Here is an 18,699-nt window from a genome sequence, read left to right as displayed (position 1 = left end):
AGAGAGTATTATGCTAAGCAGAATTCGTCAGTCAGAGAAAGACAAATATATGACTTTCATCATATGAAGACTTTAAGACACAAAACAGATGAACATAAGGGAAGGAAAGCAAAAATAGTATAAAAACAGGGAGGGATAAAAACATAAGAGACACTAAAATATAGAGAACAAACAGTTGCTGGGAGGGTTGTGGGAGGAGGGATGTGCTAAATGCCCTTCTTTAAGGGGCATTAAAGAAGACACTTGCTGGGATGAGGTCTGTATGTTATACATAGGGGATGAATCACTGGAATGTACTCCTGAAATCATTGTTGCACTCCTATGCTAACTAACTTGACTGTAAATTAAAAAAATAAAATAAAATAAAATAAAACCTGAAAAAAAATGTAACATATTTCTATACATTGATTTTGTATCCTGTTTCTTCACTGAATTTGTTGATCAGTTCTAGCACTATTTTCATGGAGTCTTTTCAGGTTTTCTATATAAAGTATTGTCATCTGCAAATATTAGAAGTTTTACTTCTTCCTTGATGAAACACTGATGAAAGAAATTGAAGATGACAGAAATAAATTGAAAAACATTGTTAAAATGTCTATATTACCCGAAGCAATCTATATATTTAATGTAGTCTCTAACAAAATACCAACAGCATTTTTCACAGAACTAGAAGAAACAATCTTAAAATTTGTATGGAACCACAATAAGACCAATGGAATCTTGAAAAAGGAAAGCAAAGCAAAGCTAGAGGCATCACAATTCCATACTTCAAGTTATATTACACAGCTATAGTGATTAAAACAGTATGGTACTGGGACAAAAATAGACACATAGATCAATGGAACAGAATAGAAAACCCAGAAATGAACCCACAACTATATGGTCCATTAATCTTTGCCAAAACAGGAAAGAATATCCAACAGAAAAAAGATAGTCTCATCAATAAATGGTGTAGGGAGAGCTGGACAGCAACACACAGAAGAATGACACTGGACCACTTTATTACACCATACACAAAAATAAATTCAAAATGGATTAAAGACCTAAATGTGAGACAGGAAGCCATTAAAACCTAGAGGAGAACACAGGCAGTAACCTATTTGATATTGGCCATAGCAAACTTCTTTCTAGATATATCTCCTGATATATCTCCTGAGGCAAGGGAGACAAAAGCAAAATAAACTATTGGGACTTCAACAAAATAAAAAGATCTGCCCAATGAAGGAAACAATCAACAAAATTAAAACGGAGCCTACAGAATGGGAGAAGATATTTGTCAATGACATATCTGATAAAGGGTTAGTATCCAAAATATACAAAGAATTTATAAAACACAACACTACAAAAATGAATAATCCAATTAAAAAATGGATAGAAGACATGAATAGACATTATGTCAGAGAAGACATCCAGATGGCCAACAGACATGTGAAAAGATGCTCAACATCACTGATCATCAGGGGTATACAAATCAAAACTACAACGAGATATCACCTCACATCTGTCAGAATGATTAAAATCAACAACACAAGAAACGTGTTGGCGAGGATGTGGAAAAAGGGGAACCCTCTTACACTGTTGGTGGGAATGCAAACTGGTGTAACCACCGTGGAAAATAGTATGGGGTCGCCTCAAAAAGTTAAAAATAGGACTACTCTACGATCTAGCAATTGCACTACTAGGTATTTAACCAAAGAATACAAAAATACTAATTCAAAGGGATACATGCACCCTATGTTTATAGCAGCGTTATGTACAATAGCCAAAGTATAGAAAAAGTTCAAGTGTCCCTTGACTGAAAAATGGATAAAGAAGATTTGGGTGTTTGTGTGTCTATATATATAATGAGATATCAGTTGGCCATAAAAAAGAATGAAATCTTGCCATTTGTAATGATATGGATGGAGCTACAGAGTATAATGCTAAGCAAAGTAAGTCAGAGAAAGACAAATACCATATGATTTTACTCATCTGTGGAATTTAAGATACAAAACCAATGAGCAAAGGAGGGAAAAGAGAGATACTAATCAAGAAAAAGACTCTAAACTGTAGAGAAAACTGATGGTTACCAGAAGAGAGGTGGGTGGGGAGATGGGTCAAGTGGTGAGAATTAAGGAGTGCACTTGTTGTGATGAGTACTGGGTGTTATATGGAACTACTGAATCACTATATTGTACATCCGAAACTAGCATACTGTATATTAACTAATTGGAATTTAAATAAATTATACTTAAAGGAAAAAAGACACTATGAAAAGAAATAACATACATAACAGACTATATAAGCACTCTTACAAGTTAGCTCCAACTGGGTGCTGGCTCTGAAAGACAAAAACATAGACTTTAAAATAATTATACTTGCTATGATCGAGGAGATAAAAGATGATTGACATTTTCAACAAAGCATTGAAAACCATAAAATGACAGAGCAGATTTGAGAAAGAACCAAATAAAAATTATGGAACTGAAAATTATGGTATCTGAAATTTGAACTGAATGGATGGATCCAGCAGTAGATTGGAAGAGATAATCAGTGAATGGGAAGGCAAAATCATCCAGATCAGCAAAGAGACAAAATGAAAGTAAATTCAGAAAATAGATCAAGAGGCATAAGTTAGAGTGTGAAGGTCAAACTTATGTGTAATTAGAGTTCCAAAAGGAAAGGAGAGAGAATGGGACATAAGCAATATTTGAAGAGATAGTGATAGAATTTTCCAAAAAGGGATTTTAAAAAAATCACACCACAGATTCAAGAAAACCAAACCTATAAAACCTATAAAGCTAAATCAGGAATAATAAAAATAAAAAGAAATATATACCTAGACACCTCATAATGAATAATAGGCATAAAATCCTAAAAGCCGCTGGGGGATAAAAGATTACATTCAAAGGGACAATTAAAGTGACATCTGACTTCTCAACTGAAAGTACTGAATTCAGAAGACAATGGACTGGTATAGTTAACTATTAAAAAGAAAATACCTGTCAACCTAGTATCCTAAACCTGGGGGAAATATTCTTTAGAAATAAAGATGAAATAAAGACATTTAAAGACTAACAGAGACCGAGATCATTAGAATGGAGATCCATTCTAAAGGAAACACTAAAGGCCATTATTCAGACAGAAGGATAATTATCTTAGATGGAAGGTCAGAGATGAGGAACAAAAGAAGAGCAACAAAGATTGTGCGTGCCTGTGTGTGTGTATGAATAAATCTAAATGAATATTGCATACAAGCAATTATAATGTTTTATGTGGCTTAAAGTTATATAAAAGATTAAAATTAATGAGAACGATAGTTTATAAATTAGGAAGGAGTAAATGTAGTTTAAAGTGTTGTAAGGTTTGGGGCAACTGGCTGGCTCAGTTGGAAGAGCATGCAGCTCTTGATCTCAGGATTGTGAGTTCAAGCCCTATGTTGGGTATAGAGATTACTTAAAAATAAATTAAAGACTAAAATATAATATTAAGTGTTGTAAGGTTTTTGCATTGTTATGGAATGGTTAACATTTCCAATCAATACTGTATTTTAATGGGTCAAGTATTTAATATTTTTCAAGGAACTATAAAAGTTGACTCCAAAATTTATATTAAAAAGTAAAGATCCTAGAATAGCCCAAATATTTTGAAGAGTAAGGTGAGGTCTTGCTCTACTACATGTTGAAACACATTGTAATGCTCTCAAAATTTACATATTTGTATGGATGGATAGCCAGAATAAAGGAATAGAATAAACTCAGGGACAGACTCACTTACATGGAAATTATATACAACAAGGGTGCCATTGCAGATCATTGGAGAAAAGATAGACTGCAATAAATGGTTTTGGGAAAATTGATTAGCTACGTGAGAAAAAAAATGAAATTGGATGCCAGCCTTACATTATACACAAAAATAAATTCCAGATGGATTTAAGATTTACATGAAATCTTTGTAATTTTTAGAAGCAAATGCAGAACAATGTCTCGATGACTTAAGAATGGAGAAGGATTTCTTAAACAAGACAAAAAAGTAACTAAACAGCAGAAAAATGGGCACAGTATAGGAAAAAGGAAATCACAAATGGTCATACATTTATAAAAGAGTTATCATTCTCATTAGTAACTAGGAAAATGCAAATTAAAACCACAAGATACTATTGCATATCCACCAGATTGGAAAAAATGTAAAAGTCTGACAATTCTGAGTTGTGTAAATAAGGGTACAGCAACCAGAGGAGCAACCACTTGATGAAGTTCACTTATTTTATCTTCTAAAATAATCTCAAAATTCCTATTGTAGCTAAGTATTGTTGATCAGTGACTTTTAACAGTTTTAAATGTTTTTATTGAGTTATAATTTACATATAAAACCCACAGATCTGATAAATAAGTACATAATCCACAGCCCTATCAGACAATAGAAATTCTCTCATATCTCTGTCAAGATATTTCCTCCTTTCTCCCACCTACCAACAAGACAACTACTATGCTGATTTATTCTACCTGAGAGTTTTTGCCTGTCTCAGAATTTCATATAATTGTATCATAGGAAATGTACTGTCTTGTTTAGCATAAAGTTTTTTATTAATCCATGTTGTCTGTATCAATAGCTTTTGCTTTTCATTGCTTATAGAATTTATTACATAGATATAAGCATGATTTGCTTATTTGTTTTTTTTTTTTAACGTTTATTTTATTTTTGAGACAGAGAGAGACAGAGCATGAACGGGGGAGGGGCAGAGAGAGAGGGAGACACAGAATCGGAAGCAGGCTCCAGGCTCTGAGCCATCAGCCCAGAGCCCGACGCAGGGCTCGAACTCACGGACCGTGAGATCGTGACCTGAGCTGAAGTCGGACGCTTAACGGACTGAGCCACCCAGGCGCCCCTGTTTTTGTTTTGTTTTTAATTTACTATTATTATTTTTAATTTACATTCAAGTTAGCATATAGTGCAACAATGATTTCAGGAGTAGATTCCTTAATGTCCCTTACCCATTTAGCCCATCCCCCCTCCCACAACCCCTCAGCAACTTTCTGTTTGTTCTCTATATTTAAGAGTCTCTTATGGTTTGTCCCCCTCCCTGTTTTTACACTATTTTTTTTAACTTTATTTTTAAAATTTACATTCAAACTAGCATGTAGTGCAACGATGATTTCAGGAGTAGATTCCTCAATGCCCCTTACCCATTTACCCATCCCCCCTCCCACAACCCCTCCAGTAACCCTCTGTTTGTTCTCCATTTTTAAGAGTCTCTTATGTTTTTATCCCTCCCTGTTTTTATACTATTTTTGCTTTCCTTCCCTTATGTTCATCTGTTTTGTGTCTTAAAGTCCTCATATGATGGAAGTCATATATTTGTCTTTCTCTGACTGACGAATTCTGCTTAGCATAAACCCTCTAGTTCCATCCACTTAGTTGCAAATGGCAAGATTTCATTCTTTTTGATTGCCGAGTAATACTCCATTGTGTGTGTATGTATACCACATCTTCTTTATCCATTCATCCATCGATGGGCATTTGGGCTCTTTCCATACTTTGGTTATTGTTAATAGTGCTCCTATAAACATTGGGGTGCATGTGCCCCTTCAAAACAGCACACCTGTATCCCTTGGATAAATACCTAGTAGTGCAATTGCTGGGCCGTAGGGTAGTTCCATTTCTAATTTTTTGAGGAAACTCCATACTGTTTTCCAGAGGGGCTGCACCAGTTTGCTTTCCCACCAGCAGTGTAAAAGGATTCTCCTTTCTCTGCATCCTCGCCAACATCTGTTGTTGCCTGAGTTGTTAATGTTAGCCATTCTGACCAGTGTGAGGTGGTATCTCATTGTGGTTTTGATTTGTATTTCCCTGGTGATGAGTGATGTTGAGCATTTTTTCACGTGTCTGTTAGCCATCAGGATGTCTTCTTTGGCGAAGTGTCTATTCATGTCTTTTGCCCATTTCTTCACTGGATTATTTGTGGGGGGTTTTTGGGTGTTGAGTTTGATAAGTTCTTTATAGATTTTGGATACTCACCCTTTATCTGATATGTCATTTGCAAATATCTTCTCCCATTCCATCAGTTGCCTTTTAGTTCTGCTGCTTATTTCCTTTGCTGTGCAGAAGCTTTTTATTTTGATGAGGGAGATCCCAATAGTTCTTTTTTGCTTTTGTTTCCCTTGCCTCTGGAGACGTGTTGAGTAAGAAGTTGCTGCGGCCAAGGCCAAAGAGGTTTTTGCCTGCTTTCTCCTTGAGGATTTTGATGGCTTCCTGTCTTACTTTTAGATCTATCATTAATTTTAAGCTTATTTTTGTGTATGGTGTAAGAAAGTGGTCCAGGTTCATTTTTCTGCATGTTGCTATCCAGTTTTCCCAGCACCATTTGCTGAAGAGACTGTCTTTATTCTATTGGATATTCTTTCCTGCTTTGTCAGAGATTAGTTGGCCATACGTTTGTGGGTCCATTTCTGGGTTCTCTATTCTGTTCCATTGATCTGAGCGTCTGTTTTTGTGCCAGCACCATACTGTCTTGATGATTACAGCTTTGTAATACATCTTGAAGTCTGGGATTGTGATGCTTCCGGCTTTGGTTTTCTTCTTCAGGATTGCTTTGGCTATTCGGGGTCTTTTCTGGTTCCATACAAATTTTAGGATTGTTTGTTCTAGCTCTGTGGAGAATGCTGATGTTCTTTTGATAGGGATTGCACTGAATATGTAGGTGGCTTTGGGTAGTGTTGACATTTTAACAATATTTGTTCTTCCAATCCAGGAGCATGGAGTATTTTTCCATTTTTTGGTGTGTCTTCTTCAATTTCTTTCATAAGCTTTCTATAGTTTTCAGTGCATGGATTTTTCACCTCTTTAGTTAGGTTTATTCCTAGGTATTTTATGGTTTTGGTGCAATTGTAAATGGGACTGAATCTTTGATTTCTCTTTCTGTTGCTTGATTATTGGTGTATAGGAATGCAACCGATTTCTGTGCGTTGATTTTATGTCCTGTGACTTTGCTGAATTCATGGATCAGTTCTAGCAGTTTTTTGGTGGAATCTTTTGGGTTTTTCAGATAGAGTATCATGTTGTCTGCAAAGAATGAAAGTGACTTCCTCCTTGCTGATTTGGATGCCTTTTATTTCTTTGTGTTGTCTGATTGCTGAAACTAGGACTTCCAACACTATGTTGAATAACAGTGGTGAGAGTGGACATCCTACATCCTTGTCTTGTTCTTGACCTTAAGGGGAAAGCTCTCAGTTTTTCCCTCGAGGATGATATTAGTGGTGGGTCCTTCATATATGGCTTTTATGATCTTGACGTATGATCCTTCTATCCCTACTTTCTTGAGGGTTTTTATCAAGAAAGGATGCTGTATTTTGTCAAATGCTTTCTCTGCATCTATTGAGAGGATCATGTGGTTCTTGTCTTTCTTTTTATTAACGCGATGTATCACATTAATTGATTTGCAGATATTGAACCAGCCCTGCATCCCAGGTATAAATCCCACTTGGTCATAGTGAATTATTCTTTTAATGTATTGTTGGGTCTGGTTGGCTAGTATCTTGTTGAGGACTTTTACATCCATATTCATCAGGGAAATTGGTCTGTAGTTCTCTTTTAGTGGGGACTTTGGTTTTGGAATCAAGGTAATGCTGGCTTCATAGAATGAGTCTGGAAGTTTTCCTCCCATTTCTATTTTTTGGAACAGCTTCAACAGAATAGGTGTCAACTCTTCTTTAAATGTTTGGTAGAATTTCCTTGGAAAGCCATCGTGCCCCGGACTCTTGTTTTTTGGGAGATTTTTGATTACTAATTCGAAGAAATCTGTTGCATTTCTATACACCAATAATGAAGCAGCAGAAAGAGAAATTAAGGAATCAATCCCATCACCAGTGCACCAAAACCAGTAAGATACCTAGGAAAAAACCTAACCAAACAGGTCAAAGACTTGTACTCCGAAAACTACAAAACACTAATGAAAGAAACTTTCATAGTGTCTTAATTCCTTCTGCCTGGTTATGTTTGATTGAAAGTTTTTCACTGTGTCAAAGAAATGTTTGTAGAAATAATTTCAGATCCCTAGGAACATTAGCTATCCAGGATGACTTCAATCCAATTTCAAAGACTAAGATTTTCTGGATTACTCTGATCGATTAATCTGGGTTGTTTTCTTTCTTGTTCATCCCTACAAAGCATTCAGAGCACAATGGATCTATCAGGGTTCCTACTCTTGCTAGGCCCTGGAATCTAACTTCAATTTCTTTAGCCCCATAGCTTTGAAAAGCATTATCTGGCCCCTCAGTTGAATCTCTGGAATCAGAAATGCCCTAAGAAGGATAGGGCCTGAAACTAGCCTCTCTAGAGGCCAACCTCTTTGGAGGCCAACCACTTTGGATTTGAGTCTACACCCATTAATTTTTAATTGGTGATTTTTCATCACTTAGTTAACTCTCCAATGCCTTTATGTATTTTTTCCCTTTCTTCCTCCCTCCCTGTCTCCCTTCTTTCCTTCTTTTTTAATATCTTGCCTAGTTTTTCTTGTTTCCTTCTACAGAAAGCTTAGTCCAATGACCCAGTCAGCTTCAATGTAAGTGGAAATCTCAATATAGCTCTTTATCCTACTTAAGATTATAATACAATCTTCCCATAACATTATTCTCCCAAAACATATTAAATTATATTTTATTCATATAAAAATATGTTCACCTGTTGCTCTAGGATCATATTCTTCTCTCGCTCTACATTGAGAACCATTCTCTTTGTATATTCTAGTTGCTTCTCTAGAAGAGTACAGCGAGACTGGGCAGAATTTAACTGTATCGTAATATCTGTGAGAAAGAAAAAGTAATAATGTGTTGATTATCACATAGATTACAGGTTTGGCTATCATGAGAAATACATTATGTAAATTCAATCAAGACCTAGAAGTTCAAGAAATCTTTAGTTCTAATACTGGCTCTCTAAGAGTTATGGACACACATTTTGTGAATTTCTCATTAAGTACATATAACTAGTTTAACACTGTCTCCCCCTAAAGATCCACAGGGTACACTTATGAAAGAGTAAGATGTCAGTGACTTACTTGTGGGATGATAGAAATCCTGGATGTTCCTGGGAAATGACAGAGGACCTAAAGTCTCTTTCTTATCTATATAGTTTTCTCTTTCAGGAAACTCGGGTATATGCATTTTACCATTCCCATTTCCTCTACTCTTGACTACTGACAGCATAGTTAATGTCCTAAGAAGCAATCCCTTCTAATCCTTTAGTATTTTACTTTCCTCAGCAGTTTCTTCCACTTTTATCCAATTACCTCAGAAAAATTTTTCTCATTTCTTCACTCTTTTTGTAAGTTGACACACAATTTGAACCTTATTTATGATAGTGAATGTAGTACAAGGGAAAAGAAAGTTACACATTATGAAGTAAACTTATATAAATAACTTACTTTTTTTTTTTTTTTGAAAATTTTTATGTTTATTTTTGAGAGAGACAGAGGGCAAACAGGTGAGGGGCAGAAAGAGAGGAAGACACAGAATCCAAAACAGGCTCCAGGCTCCGAGCTGTCAGCACAGAGCCGGATGCAGGGCTTGAACTCACAGACCGTGAGATCATGACCTGAGCTGAAGTTGGACACTTAATCCAGGAGCTCCTAAAGAATTTATGTTCTAAAATTCAAAAACTTATGTCCTGATGTTCTTTTGTAATTTCCACAGAAATCTCTACTTACCTGTCCATTTCCTCTAATTAACCTTTTAAGTTAATAAAAAAATTGTATTCATTTTTATGGTTTCTGTATTGTTTAATTACTAGTGTTGCTTTATATTTTCAAATTTAAAAAATCAGTGTTGACTGAAAATGTAAAGTATTTCAATTATATTATGGGTAAAACTAGATTTTTTTGGTATTCTGAAAATGTCCTAATTTCTAAACACAATTTGTCTAAAAACTAAATTTTTCTTTTAATCTCAATAATTTATGAACTGGGATAATATATGTAAGCTCAATATTATATCCATTTAATGCAAATTATTGAGAACAAGCCCTCAAGGTTTGAATATACATAAGAACAAAGATATTTGAGTAAATGTTAGACTGGGCTTATTATTTTCAAGTTGTAAACTCTGATAATCCCTTGTTTTTGAGAACTATTGAATTTTCTTACCTTTTTTCTGCTTTTTCAGTTCCTGGTGTACCAGATTTCTCTCATTTGTTTCTTTCTCCAAGGCCTCTTTATACTGTGCTGCTTCTCTGGAAAGAATGTTCAGGTTGTCCTCAGCTTGTGTTCTCTCCAACTCTAAACGATGAATCTTTGCCTGAAGAGTTTTTAAGGCTAAAATTAGAGCTGTTGAAAAAAAAATTTGCTTGTTATTTTAATGAAAATTTTTGAACACTTACACAGTATCATATAAAAGTGAACAGTATATTTTTGTTAGTAAGCCAGAAAAACGTACAAGTAATATATATTCCTCAAAAAAATTCACTAAAACTCTAAAGAGAGACAAATTTTTTCTAACATATCTTATAAAAACAGTATATTTGTGATTGTATGTAGTAATTTTCTAGGTTTGAGACAGCTAATAATCACAATTTAGTTCAATAAAATATATATCTTCAAATAAAAAGACTTAAAAAAGATATAGTCTAGGAGGCGTAAGAGTCTGAGCATGGATAAAGAAAATTTAAATGTAGTATCCACTAATTAACATGGAAATTTAGGTTTAATGTTAAAGGTTTTTCTCAGTTCTTGATATATTCAGTTTAGCTAAACCACAAACACGTTATGATTCTTTGTCTAAGATTACAGTATTAATAATCAGAACATATGAGTTAGAACACAATTTCTTCCACTAGAAAAAAAATTATACCCTAGTGGTTTGATTCATATCAGGCTTGAAAGATTTTAAGTGGTACACATATACTACTTTGATTTTTATTCAGCTATATTAATATCATGATGATTCAGGTAAGCTCAGAGTTATAAAAATTTCAAGTAATAATGTCTATTCAGTTATAACTTCAAAGTATACAACTAGAGGGGAATGGAATACAGGTAAATGTTATAGGTTATAGGTTAATTTTTACATACAGGCATATTTGGTCTTATTGTGCTTCACTTTATTGCACTTAACAGATACTGCATTTTTTTTTTTTTTTACAAATTGAAGGTTTGTGGCAACCCTGTGTTGATTAAATCTGCCAGTGTCATTTTTCCCAACAGCATTTGCTCACTTCATGTCTCTGTGTCACATTTGGGTAATTCTTGTACTATTTCAAACTTTTCATTATTATTATATTTGTTACGGTGATCTGTGTTCAGTCATTATAACTCACTGAAAGCTCACATGATGCTTAGCATTTTTTAGCAATGAAGTATTTTTTAGTTAAGATATGTAGTTCATTGTTTTTTAGACAATGCTACCGCAAAATTAATAGACTACAGTGTAGTCTAAATGTAACTTTTATATGCATTGAGAAACCAAAAAATGCATTTGACTCACTTTATTGTGATATATTCACTTTATTACAGTGGTCTGGAACCAAGCCCACAATATCTCTAAGGTATGCCTGTAGTTTATGTCCAATTAGAATGATGTTTGCTAGAGATCACCATTTGTTTTTTGTTTTGTTTTTTAAAATGAGATCAAGAAATTACATTTATTGCTCTTTAGATGCAATACCTGGCTTGCTGATTTGGAATATTTCTTACAGCTTTTTACACCACACTGCTAGTCTATTTAGTAATGGTAACTATAATCACAGAATATTAAAAAACAAGGTGATAGCATCTTAGCAGGTAATTTGTATGGCACAGGCATGCCTAAATTCATAAATGTTTTCCTAATTCAATTATGAGATTCTCCTAAGTTTATATTTTAAAAGACAATACTTACAATGTACTTACAATGTATGGACTTCCCATAAAATTTTCAAGGATAATTTTGGAAACAGGCAATTTCTGAATTTAATCCTTGAATCAGACACAACTTTACTCAATTCACTATTATTCTAATCACCTAGTTTACAAGGATTCCAAATATGACCTTTTATTCTTCAGAGTATTTTATAGTGATTTTTTAGGATAAAATTGTAATATGTGTCTAGCTGGTTAATCTTCACCTTATAGCTGAAGAAGCCAAAATAAAAAATATTAAATAACTTATCTATGTTTATAGAAACTTTAAGCAACCGAGTCAAAACTAATAGTTTTATTAAGATTAAACACATAATATTATTTTCTACATAAAAATGTAAAATTTTAGGGGAGCCTGGGTGGCTCAGTCAGTTAAGCATCCAACTTCAGCTCAGGTCATGACCATGAGTCATGATCTCACCATCCAGGAGTTAGAGCCCTGCATCAGGTTCTGTGCTGACAGCTCGAAGCCTACTTCGGATTCTGTGTCTCCCTCTCTCTCTGCCTCTCCCCCATTCACACTCTCTCTTTCAAAAATAAACATTAAAAAAATTTTTTTAATGTAAAATTTTATATAACATGTTTTATACCATTCCCCAATTTTAAATAAGATTTTAAATTAGAGTTACCTTGGTTATTTGGGGCACTAGGTGGCTCAGTTTTTGTTAAGCATCTGACTCTTGATTTAGGCTCAGCTCAGCTCGGTCATAGGATAGAGCCCTGTGCCAGCTCTGCACTGACAGCATGGAGCCTGCTTGGGATTCTCTCTCTCCTTCTCCCTCTGCCCCTCCCCCACTCTCTCTCTCTCTTTCAAAATAAATAAACATTAAAAACACAGAATTACCTTGGCCATTTGGACTATGAAGCATTTTAGGAGAGGTAACTTCTAAGTTCGCAGAGCGGTAAGTCTGGGATGATTCATTATTCTGGGCAAATGATGGAACAAACACTCTTTCTGGAGGTTTAAGATAGCTTCCTACAATACTATGCATTAATTCAGAATCCATTATCTGTAGAGAATAAAGGAATAATACAGTATAGCATCATTCTTTCTTACTTGAATGACAAAAAGATTAGGCAAAATTTCAGGTAAAACTTAACATAAACACATACTCATATACTGTGGAGTTGTTTGTTTATGAAGTTAATTATCACAAATTCAACTATAAGAAGCTTAGTAATACAAGAAAGAAAAATGACTATTTACCATATAAATAGTATAGATAATTCTACCTGATTTTCAGTGAGCATATGCTCTGGAGTGAGTGGTGTGAATTTGCTCATTTCTCAGCTGATCGTAAGTTCATACACCCTCATCATCTGAGCACCACTCTACAAATAGTGTGACTCTAGGGTTCTTAGAGGAAGTATATATTCTAAAAGACAACATAGCTTTGAAACACAAGCCACCCGTTTAATACAATCCTTGAATCCTAACTGTGGAACTCCAATGTCCTGGCTTCCTAAAGGATTTTCAAGGGTAATTTTGTATATATCAGATTTTGTATATATCAATTCTGTATATATCCTTGAATAAGACACAACTCCACTTAATGCACCAGCATCCTAATCATAGTTTACAATGGTTCCAAATCTGAAGAATCTAAAATAGCTTTATTTTGCCATTCTGGAGGTTTTTTTTTTTTTTTTCCAATTTCAATTTTTTTTATTTAGGAGAGCCCTTTCAACCATTTCAGCAGGTAATTTTTTGTCTAATTTTCCTAAATCATTTATTTTCCTTTCTGTAATTTAAAGACTGTAGAAATGTATTCTACTTAACAGATTCTAGTTAATGTTAATTCATAGCTACATTGGAAGAAACAGGGTAACAACTGTTCATACACACACGCAAAACAATTCATAAGCACAATTTTAAGAAAGAAAACTCATTTTAAAATGTAAACTTAGAATTCCATTATATAATTAGCCTATTTTAATTTTTGAGAATTGCAAATTTTCAGTGATTTCACTACCTTCCCAATTCATAAGGCAAAAGTAGATACTTCCCATGAATGTAATTTCTGGCAGGGTACAGAACCCAATTAACTCAGTAGGATTTTCTACCTTACCTACTGCTGTGATTGGATGTCTTTCAGGGCATTCTGATTGGTCTATTCTAAAAGTTATATAGCCTAGGAAGCTTTCCTAGAATACTTGCTGCCCTTTGCTCTCAAGAAGCAATCATTTTTTGCTACTATTATTAGCACCGGCTACCATCTACTAACCATGTCTCCATCCCTTGGGGTTGTTGCTGCTCAGACACTGTCGGCTCCCCATGGGAGACTGCATCTATCTAAGTTGCTGTTCCCTCAAAAAACAAGAGAGCAAAGTTAGTTACAGTTGGCTCACATGAAGCAGAGGTACAACACCAAAGTACAAAAGTTCTGAACACGGTTGTACGTGTTCAGGGAGAGGTGTGTAGCTGAAACTATCCCACAAACCTTGGAATTACTCAAGATAATTCAGTTTTTGGCTCCTGGTGAGTTTCTCTAATAATAAAAAGAATGAAATTTTAACATTAGTCACTATACCCTGAAGTCCTTGGGAGGACTCTGTCTGCTTCCTCTTTACCAAATATAATATTTATTTACAAATGGGATTTTGCATCAGTTAAAAAAACAAATTCAAATTGGAGGTTTTTAATGTAAATGAAATGACTCCTTAGAAGATGGCATTACATTAAAAATCAGACTAAACGGGGGCACCTGGGTGGCTCAGTCGGTTGAGTGTCCGACTTCGGCTCAGGTCATGATCTCACGGTTCCTGAGTTTGAGCCCGACACTGGGCTCTGTGCTGACAGCTCAGAGCCTGGAGTCTGCTTCCAATTCTGTATCCCTCTCTCTCTGCCCCTCTCCTGTTCCTGGTCTGTCTCTCTCAAAAACATAAACATTAAAAAAAATTAGACTAAAGATCATTTAAATGAAATGTGTAAATACATCTTAAAGTGGGCATAAGCAGAATAGCGATACACTGATAGGTGGTGAAAAAGAAAGGAAACAGTAAAAAAAATGAGAAGACATGCTATGATGTGACATAGAGCTCAGGGGTTTTCACTGTAATAGAGGTCCCAGCTTAACCTGTACAATCTAGTCCTGCTTTATAAACAAGTGCATAAACCCACTAGAAGTTTCTTTACACAAAGAACTGTGACATTCTAGGAGAAAAACTCACTCTGAGGCAAGATGAAAGAAATACAGAAAGCTTGATCCAAAGTCAAAGCCTAACTTGATGGAGGAAGAGAGGAGTAATTCTGAGTAAAGTACAGTGGTAAACATTCTAATTCATCTCTGACCCAGTCTCATGGACTCAAGCATGGGTGTTGGGAATGGAGAGGGTTGTTAAGTAAAAACTGAGAAACATTTCACCAATATCTGTACAAAAGATTGGGACATTAGCTGTCCTGCTTTGTATGGGATGTTATATTCCAATGAAGAGGGAAGTTGCTAGAGATCACTCACAGTTTTGGCATTTTGAGGGCTCTGGTGCATTGGTAGTCTTGTTCAGCTAGAGAGAGAGAGAGAGTGAGAGAGAGAGAGCGCGCACCAGGAAGGGATATATTCATGCGTATATATGACAGAAATTTCTAGAGTAAAAATTTCTGAGAATACAGAGAGGTGCCTAAGCCCTGAACTCCAAGGATTCTGACATATCTGGTATGGAGCATCGCTGTAGGTAATTGAAAAGACCTCAGAAAATCCTGTAGAGCATTTTAGAGGATCTGCAAGCGAGGGCAAAAGGCTGTGAAATGTGGACCTCATTTGCATCAAGAGCGTGGTAAAGCATAAGGAAACTCAAGTTGTGCCTAGAACTATTCCTGACAGCTTACAAACAACCAGGAAAATTATCCATTTTCTCTATGGTAAATACAGTTAAGACACCTTCATGAGCTGCAACTAAGGAGCCACTGCATACAGAAACACCCCCACCTCCCCTCCAAAAAACTGTGCTAGACACAAATACTGTACTGAAAAGTAGTTTTACTTGTTCTTGAGGGAAGCAATTGTTCCAAAACGGTCCTTTTTAACAACCAATGTCTATTCCAGCTAGTGGCTGACTGTGCCATCACCTCTGCATAATCCCATACGATTGTTAGGGAGACAGCATTAGGAGACGGCCAGAGATACTTCAATGGGTTCTTGGAATGGGATACTCTCTGTTTCCTATACTGCTAATTCTTTCAGGTTTAGGTTTTTCCTTAAAGAAAAATATCAGCAGCTGTATCATTTACCTGGTTTTCTTTGTGAATGCACCTAGGTTAACTTACCTTAAGAGCAAACTCAATAAAAGGTTGGACTAAGTCTATTTTATTTTTTAATATATAGCATTTTAAAAAGTACTATAACAATTGAGTTGGATAACTTTGATTAAAGAACTTGCCTTATAGATGCCCTAATAGATACTACAATCTATTATTTATAGTATACAACTAAAATGTTAAGACAATGATATAAAAACCAACTGCTCAACGGAAACCAGTACATACAAGAATTTAACATAAATACTTCCACTGGATTCAACAAATGATGCATTTGTTGTTCATTCAGTGTTAGAAAAATTTTAGGAAAAAAATCCAATTAAACCTTTATCTCATTCCATATATCAATACAAATTTCAGGTATGTTACAGAGTCAATTTTTTAAAAAACTTTAAAAATTATTTAAAAAATCTGAATAATTAAAACAATCATAGAAATGGTAAGATGTTTTATGTTTAGAACTATGGTAAAAATAAAAGATACAAAGGCTACATTAAAATTCAACTATACCATATAAAAATTATGCACAAAACCAAAAGGCAAAAGAACGCAGAAAAAAAAAATATGCAATGAAGGACAAAGGGGAATATCATTGATACAGAAAAAGCTTTTATAAATCAGAAGAAAAATACTAGCATCATAACAGAAGAATGTCAAGTGGTTATAAACCATCAATTTAGAGAAAAATGTAGCTAATAAACAATAAACCTTAACAATAATGAAAGAAAACCAGTTGTATCCAGATATCAAAGTAACCTTTGGAGTTTGAACTCAGTTCAAATTCTGATCTCCAACTTACCATTTTTCTGACTTTTAGAAAAACTTTTAAACTTTTCTGGGTCTCAATTTCCTTCTCTACATAATTAGGATGGTAGTATCTCATAGGGATGCTATAGACAAAATATGATAATGTATATAAAGCACTTAGAATTTATGTCTGCAAGTATGCACTTTCTGTGAGCAAAATATGTATTTGATAAATGGTAGCCATATTTATTTTAAAAGAAAACATATTTCAGATGAAGTACAATGGAATGGAACAGAATTAAATCTAGTAGGAAACAGAGTGTGTCTCATGTGGTAAAGGTAAACAAACATTTATTTTAAAAGAAAACAAGGAAATATCATTTTTTACATTTCAAAGCTCTTTTAAAGGCAAGAAAATAGGTAAAAGGCCTAGAATCGTCAAAAGATTTTTGAAGAACAATAAGATGAAGAAACTTGTCCTGTCAGTTATCAAGACTTACCATGAAACTAAAATAATTAAGTCAGTGAAACAGTCAGGAGCGATTAACAGACTAAAAGAACACAGCTCAGAAACAGACCAAACCCTGTATAATAACTTGATATATGACAAAAAGGGAACTTCTTATCAGTGGAGAATAGTTAGGCTATTCATAATTGGTGAGGGAAAAACTGATTCTCGAAATTTAAAAACAACTGGATCCTTATTTCAAAACTGTATCAAAAGTTAAATCCTATGTGTTAAAAACCAAAATGTACATAGAAATATGTCTGGGAGAGCATATAGGAGAATGTCTTTAACAACTTTGGGCTTTGAAGGCTTTTGAAAACATGACATAAAACCCCTAACTGTAAGTTAGAAGACTGATTATTTTAACATAAAAAATATACATCACAAGATGCCATTACAAAGGTAAAAAGAAAAGCCATAGCCTGAGAGAGGGTACCTACATGCACATAGCTAATAAATTATTAACAAAATAAGATATAAAGCCCCCACAAATTAAATCTTTAAAGATAACATACCAGTAAGAAAGGGACAAAAGTTATTCATTGGACTACTATGCAGCAGTAAAAAAGAATGAATGAAACAGCAACGTGTACCCTCGTGGACAAATCTTAAAAACATGTTGGAGAAAAAAAGGGAGATGCAAAGAATATGTTCAGTATGTTATCAGACATGTAAAAAAATATTATACATTGTTTAGACATATATTCATATGCATCAAAAGTATAAAGACAAGTATGAGATAATAAATACCAAACTCAGGATGGTAGTTAAGTGGGTGAGGATGCAAAAAGACAGGTGATTACAGAGGGGTATACAGGTATTTGTTATATGATTTAGTAAATCTTTTTATATAACTGAAAGACTTTATTTTTTAAAATGTTAGAAGTTAGCAATTTGAATAAAGACCACTCTTGCTTCTGTGCAAATCTGAGAATGGCCAACTTATATTGAATTTTTAGCTGTGATTCTAAGCCCTGTACATGCAGTATCTCATCTAATCCTTGTAACAATCCCATGAGGTAAGGATTATTGTTGTTGTTGTTGTTATTATTACTATTTTTTTATAAATAAAGAAATAGAGGCACTAAGAAGAAATAAAGAAATAGAGGTCACCTAAGTTCATACAACTTGTAAGTGGAGGAGCCAGGATTTAAACCTAGCCAGTTCAATTCCAAAGCCTGGGTTCTTAATCACTATGTGAAACAGCCTATAGTTTGGGGATATTTGCAGTTAGCCAGGTAAGAGATGATGCTATGTTTGGATTAGGGTGGTGAAAATGGAGATGAAGAGAGTGTATACAAGCAAGATGTATCCTGAAGACAC

General features: G+C 34.5%; 1 protein-coding gene across 4 annotated transcripts in view; it reads right to left on the bottom strand.

The window, feature by feature from the left end:
- Positions 1-18,699, bottom strand: part of CEP57L1 (centrosomal protein 57 like 1) — a 75,436-nt gene that overhangs the window by 16,277 nt on the left and 40,460 nt on the right. For 2 of the 4 annotated variants that reach the window (XM_078447195.2, XM_060616347.3), the window contains exons 2-4: positions 12,711-12,876; positions 10,118-10,297; positions 8,659-8,780 (exon numbers count right to left, since the gene is read on the bottom strand). In XM_078447195.2, coding sequence (XP_078303321.1) covers positions 8,659-8,780; positions 10,118-10,297; positions 12,711-12,873 — 465 coding nt within the window. In that variant the 5' untranslated portion in view covers positions 12,874-12,876. Of the gene's footprint in view, positions 1-8,658; positions 8,781-10,117; positions 10,298-12,710; positions 12,877-14,091; positions 14,175-18,699 lie in introns of all 4 variants that reach the window. The other 2 variants (XM_060616346.3, XM_060616345.3) reach the window with 2 other exon arrangements.

This window comes from Panthera onca, chromosome B2 (assembly GCF_046562875.1).
Source record: "Panthera onca isolate mPanOnc1 chromosome B2, mPanOnc1 haplotype 2, whole genome shotgun sequence".
Classification (NCBI taxonomy): Eukaryota; Metazoa; Chordata; class Mammalia; order Carnivora; family Felidae; genus Panthera; species Panthera onca.
This window is presented reverse-complemented; position numbering and strand designations above follow the sequence as displayed.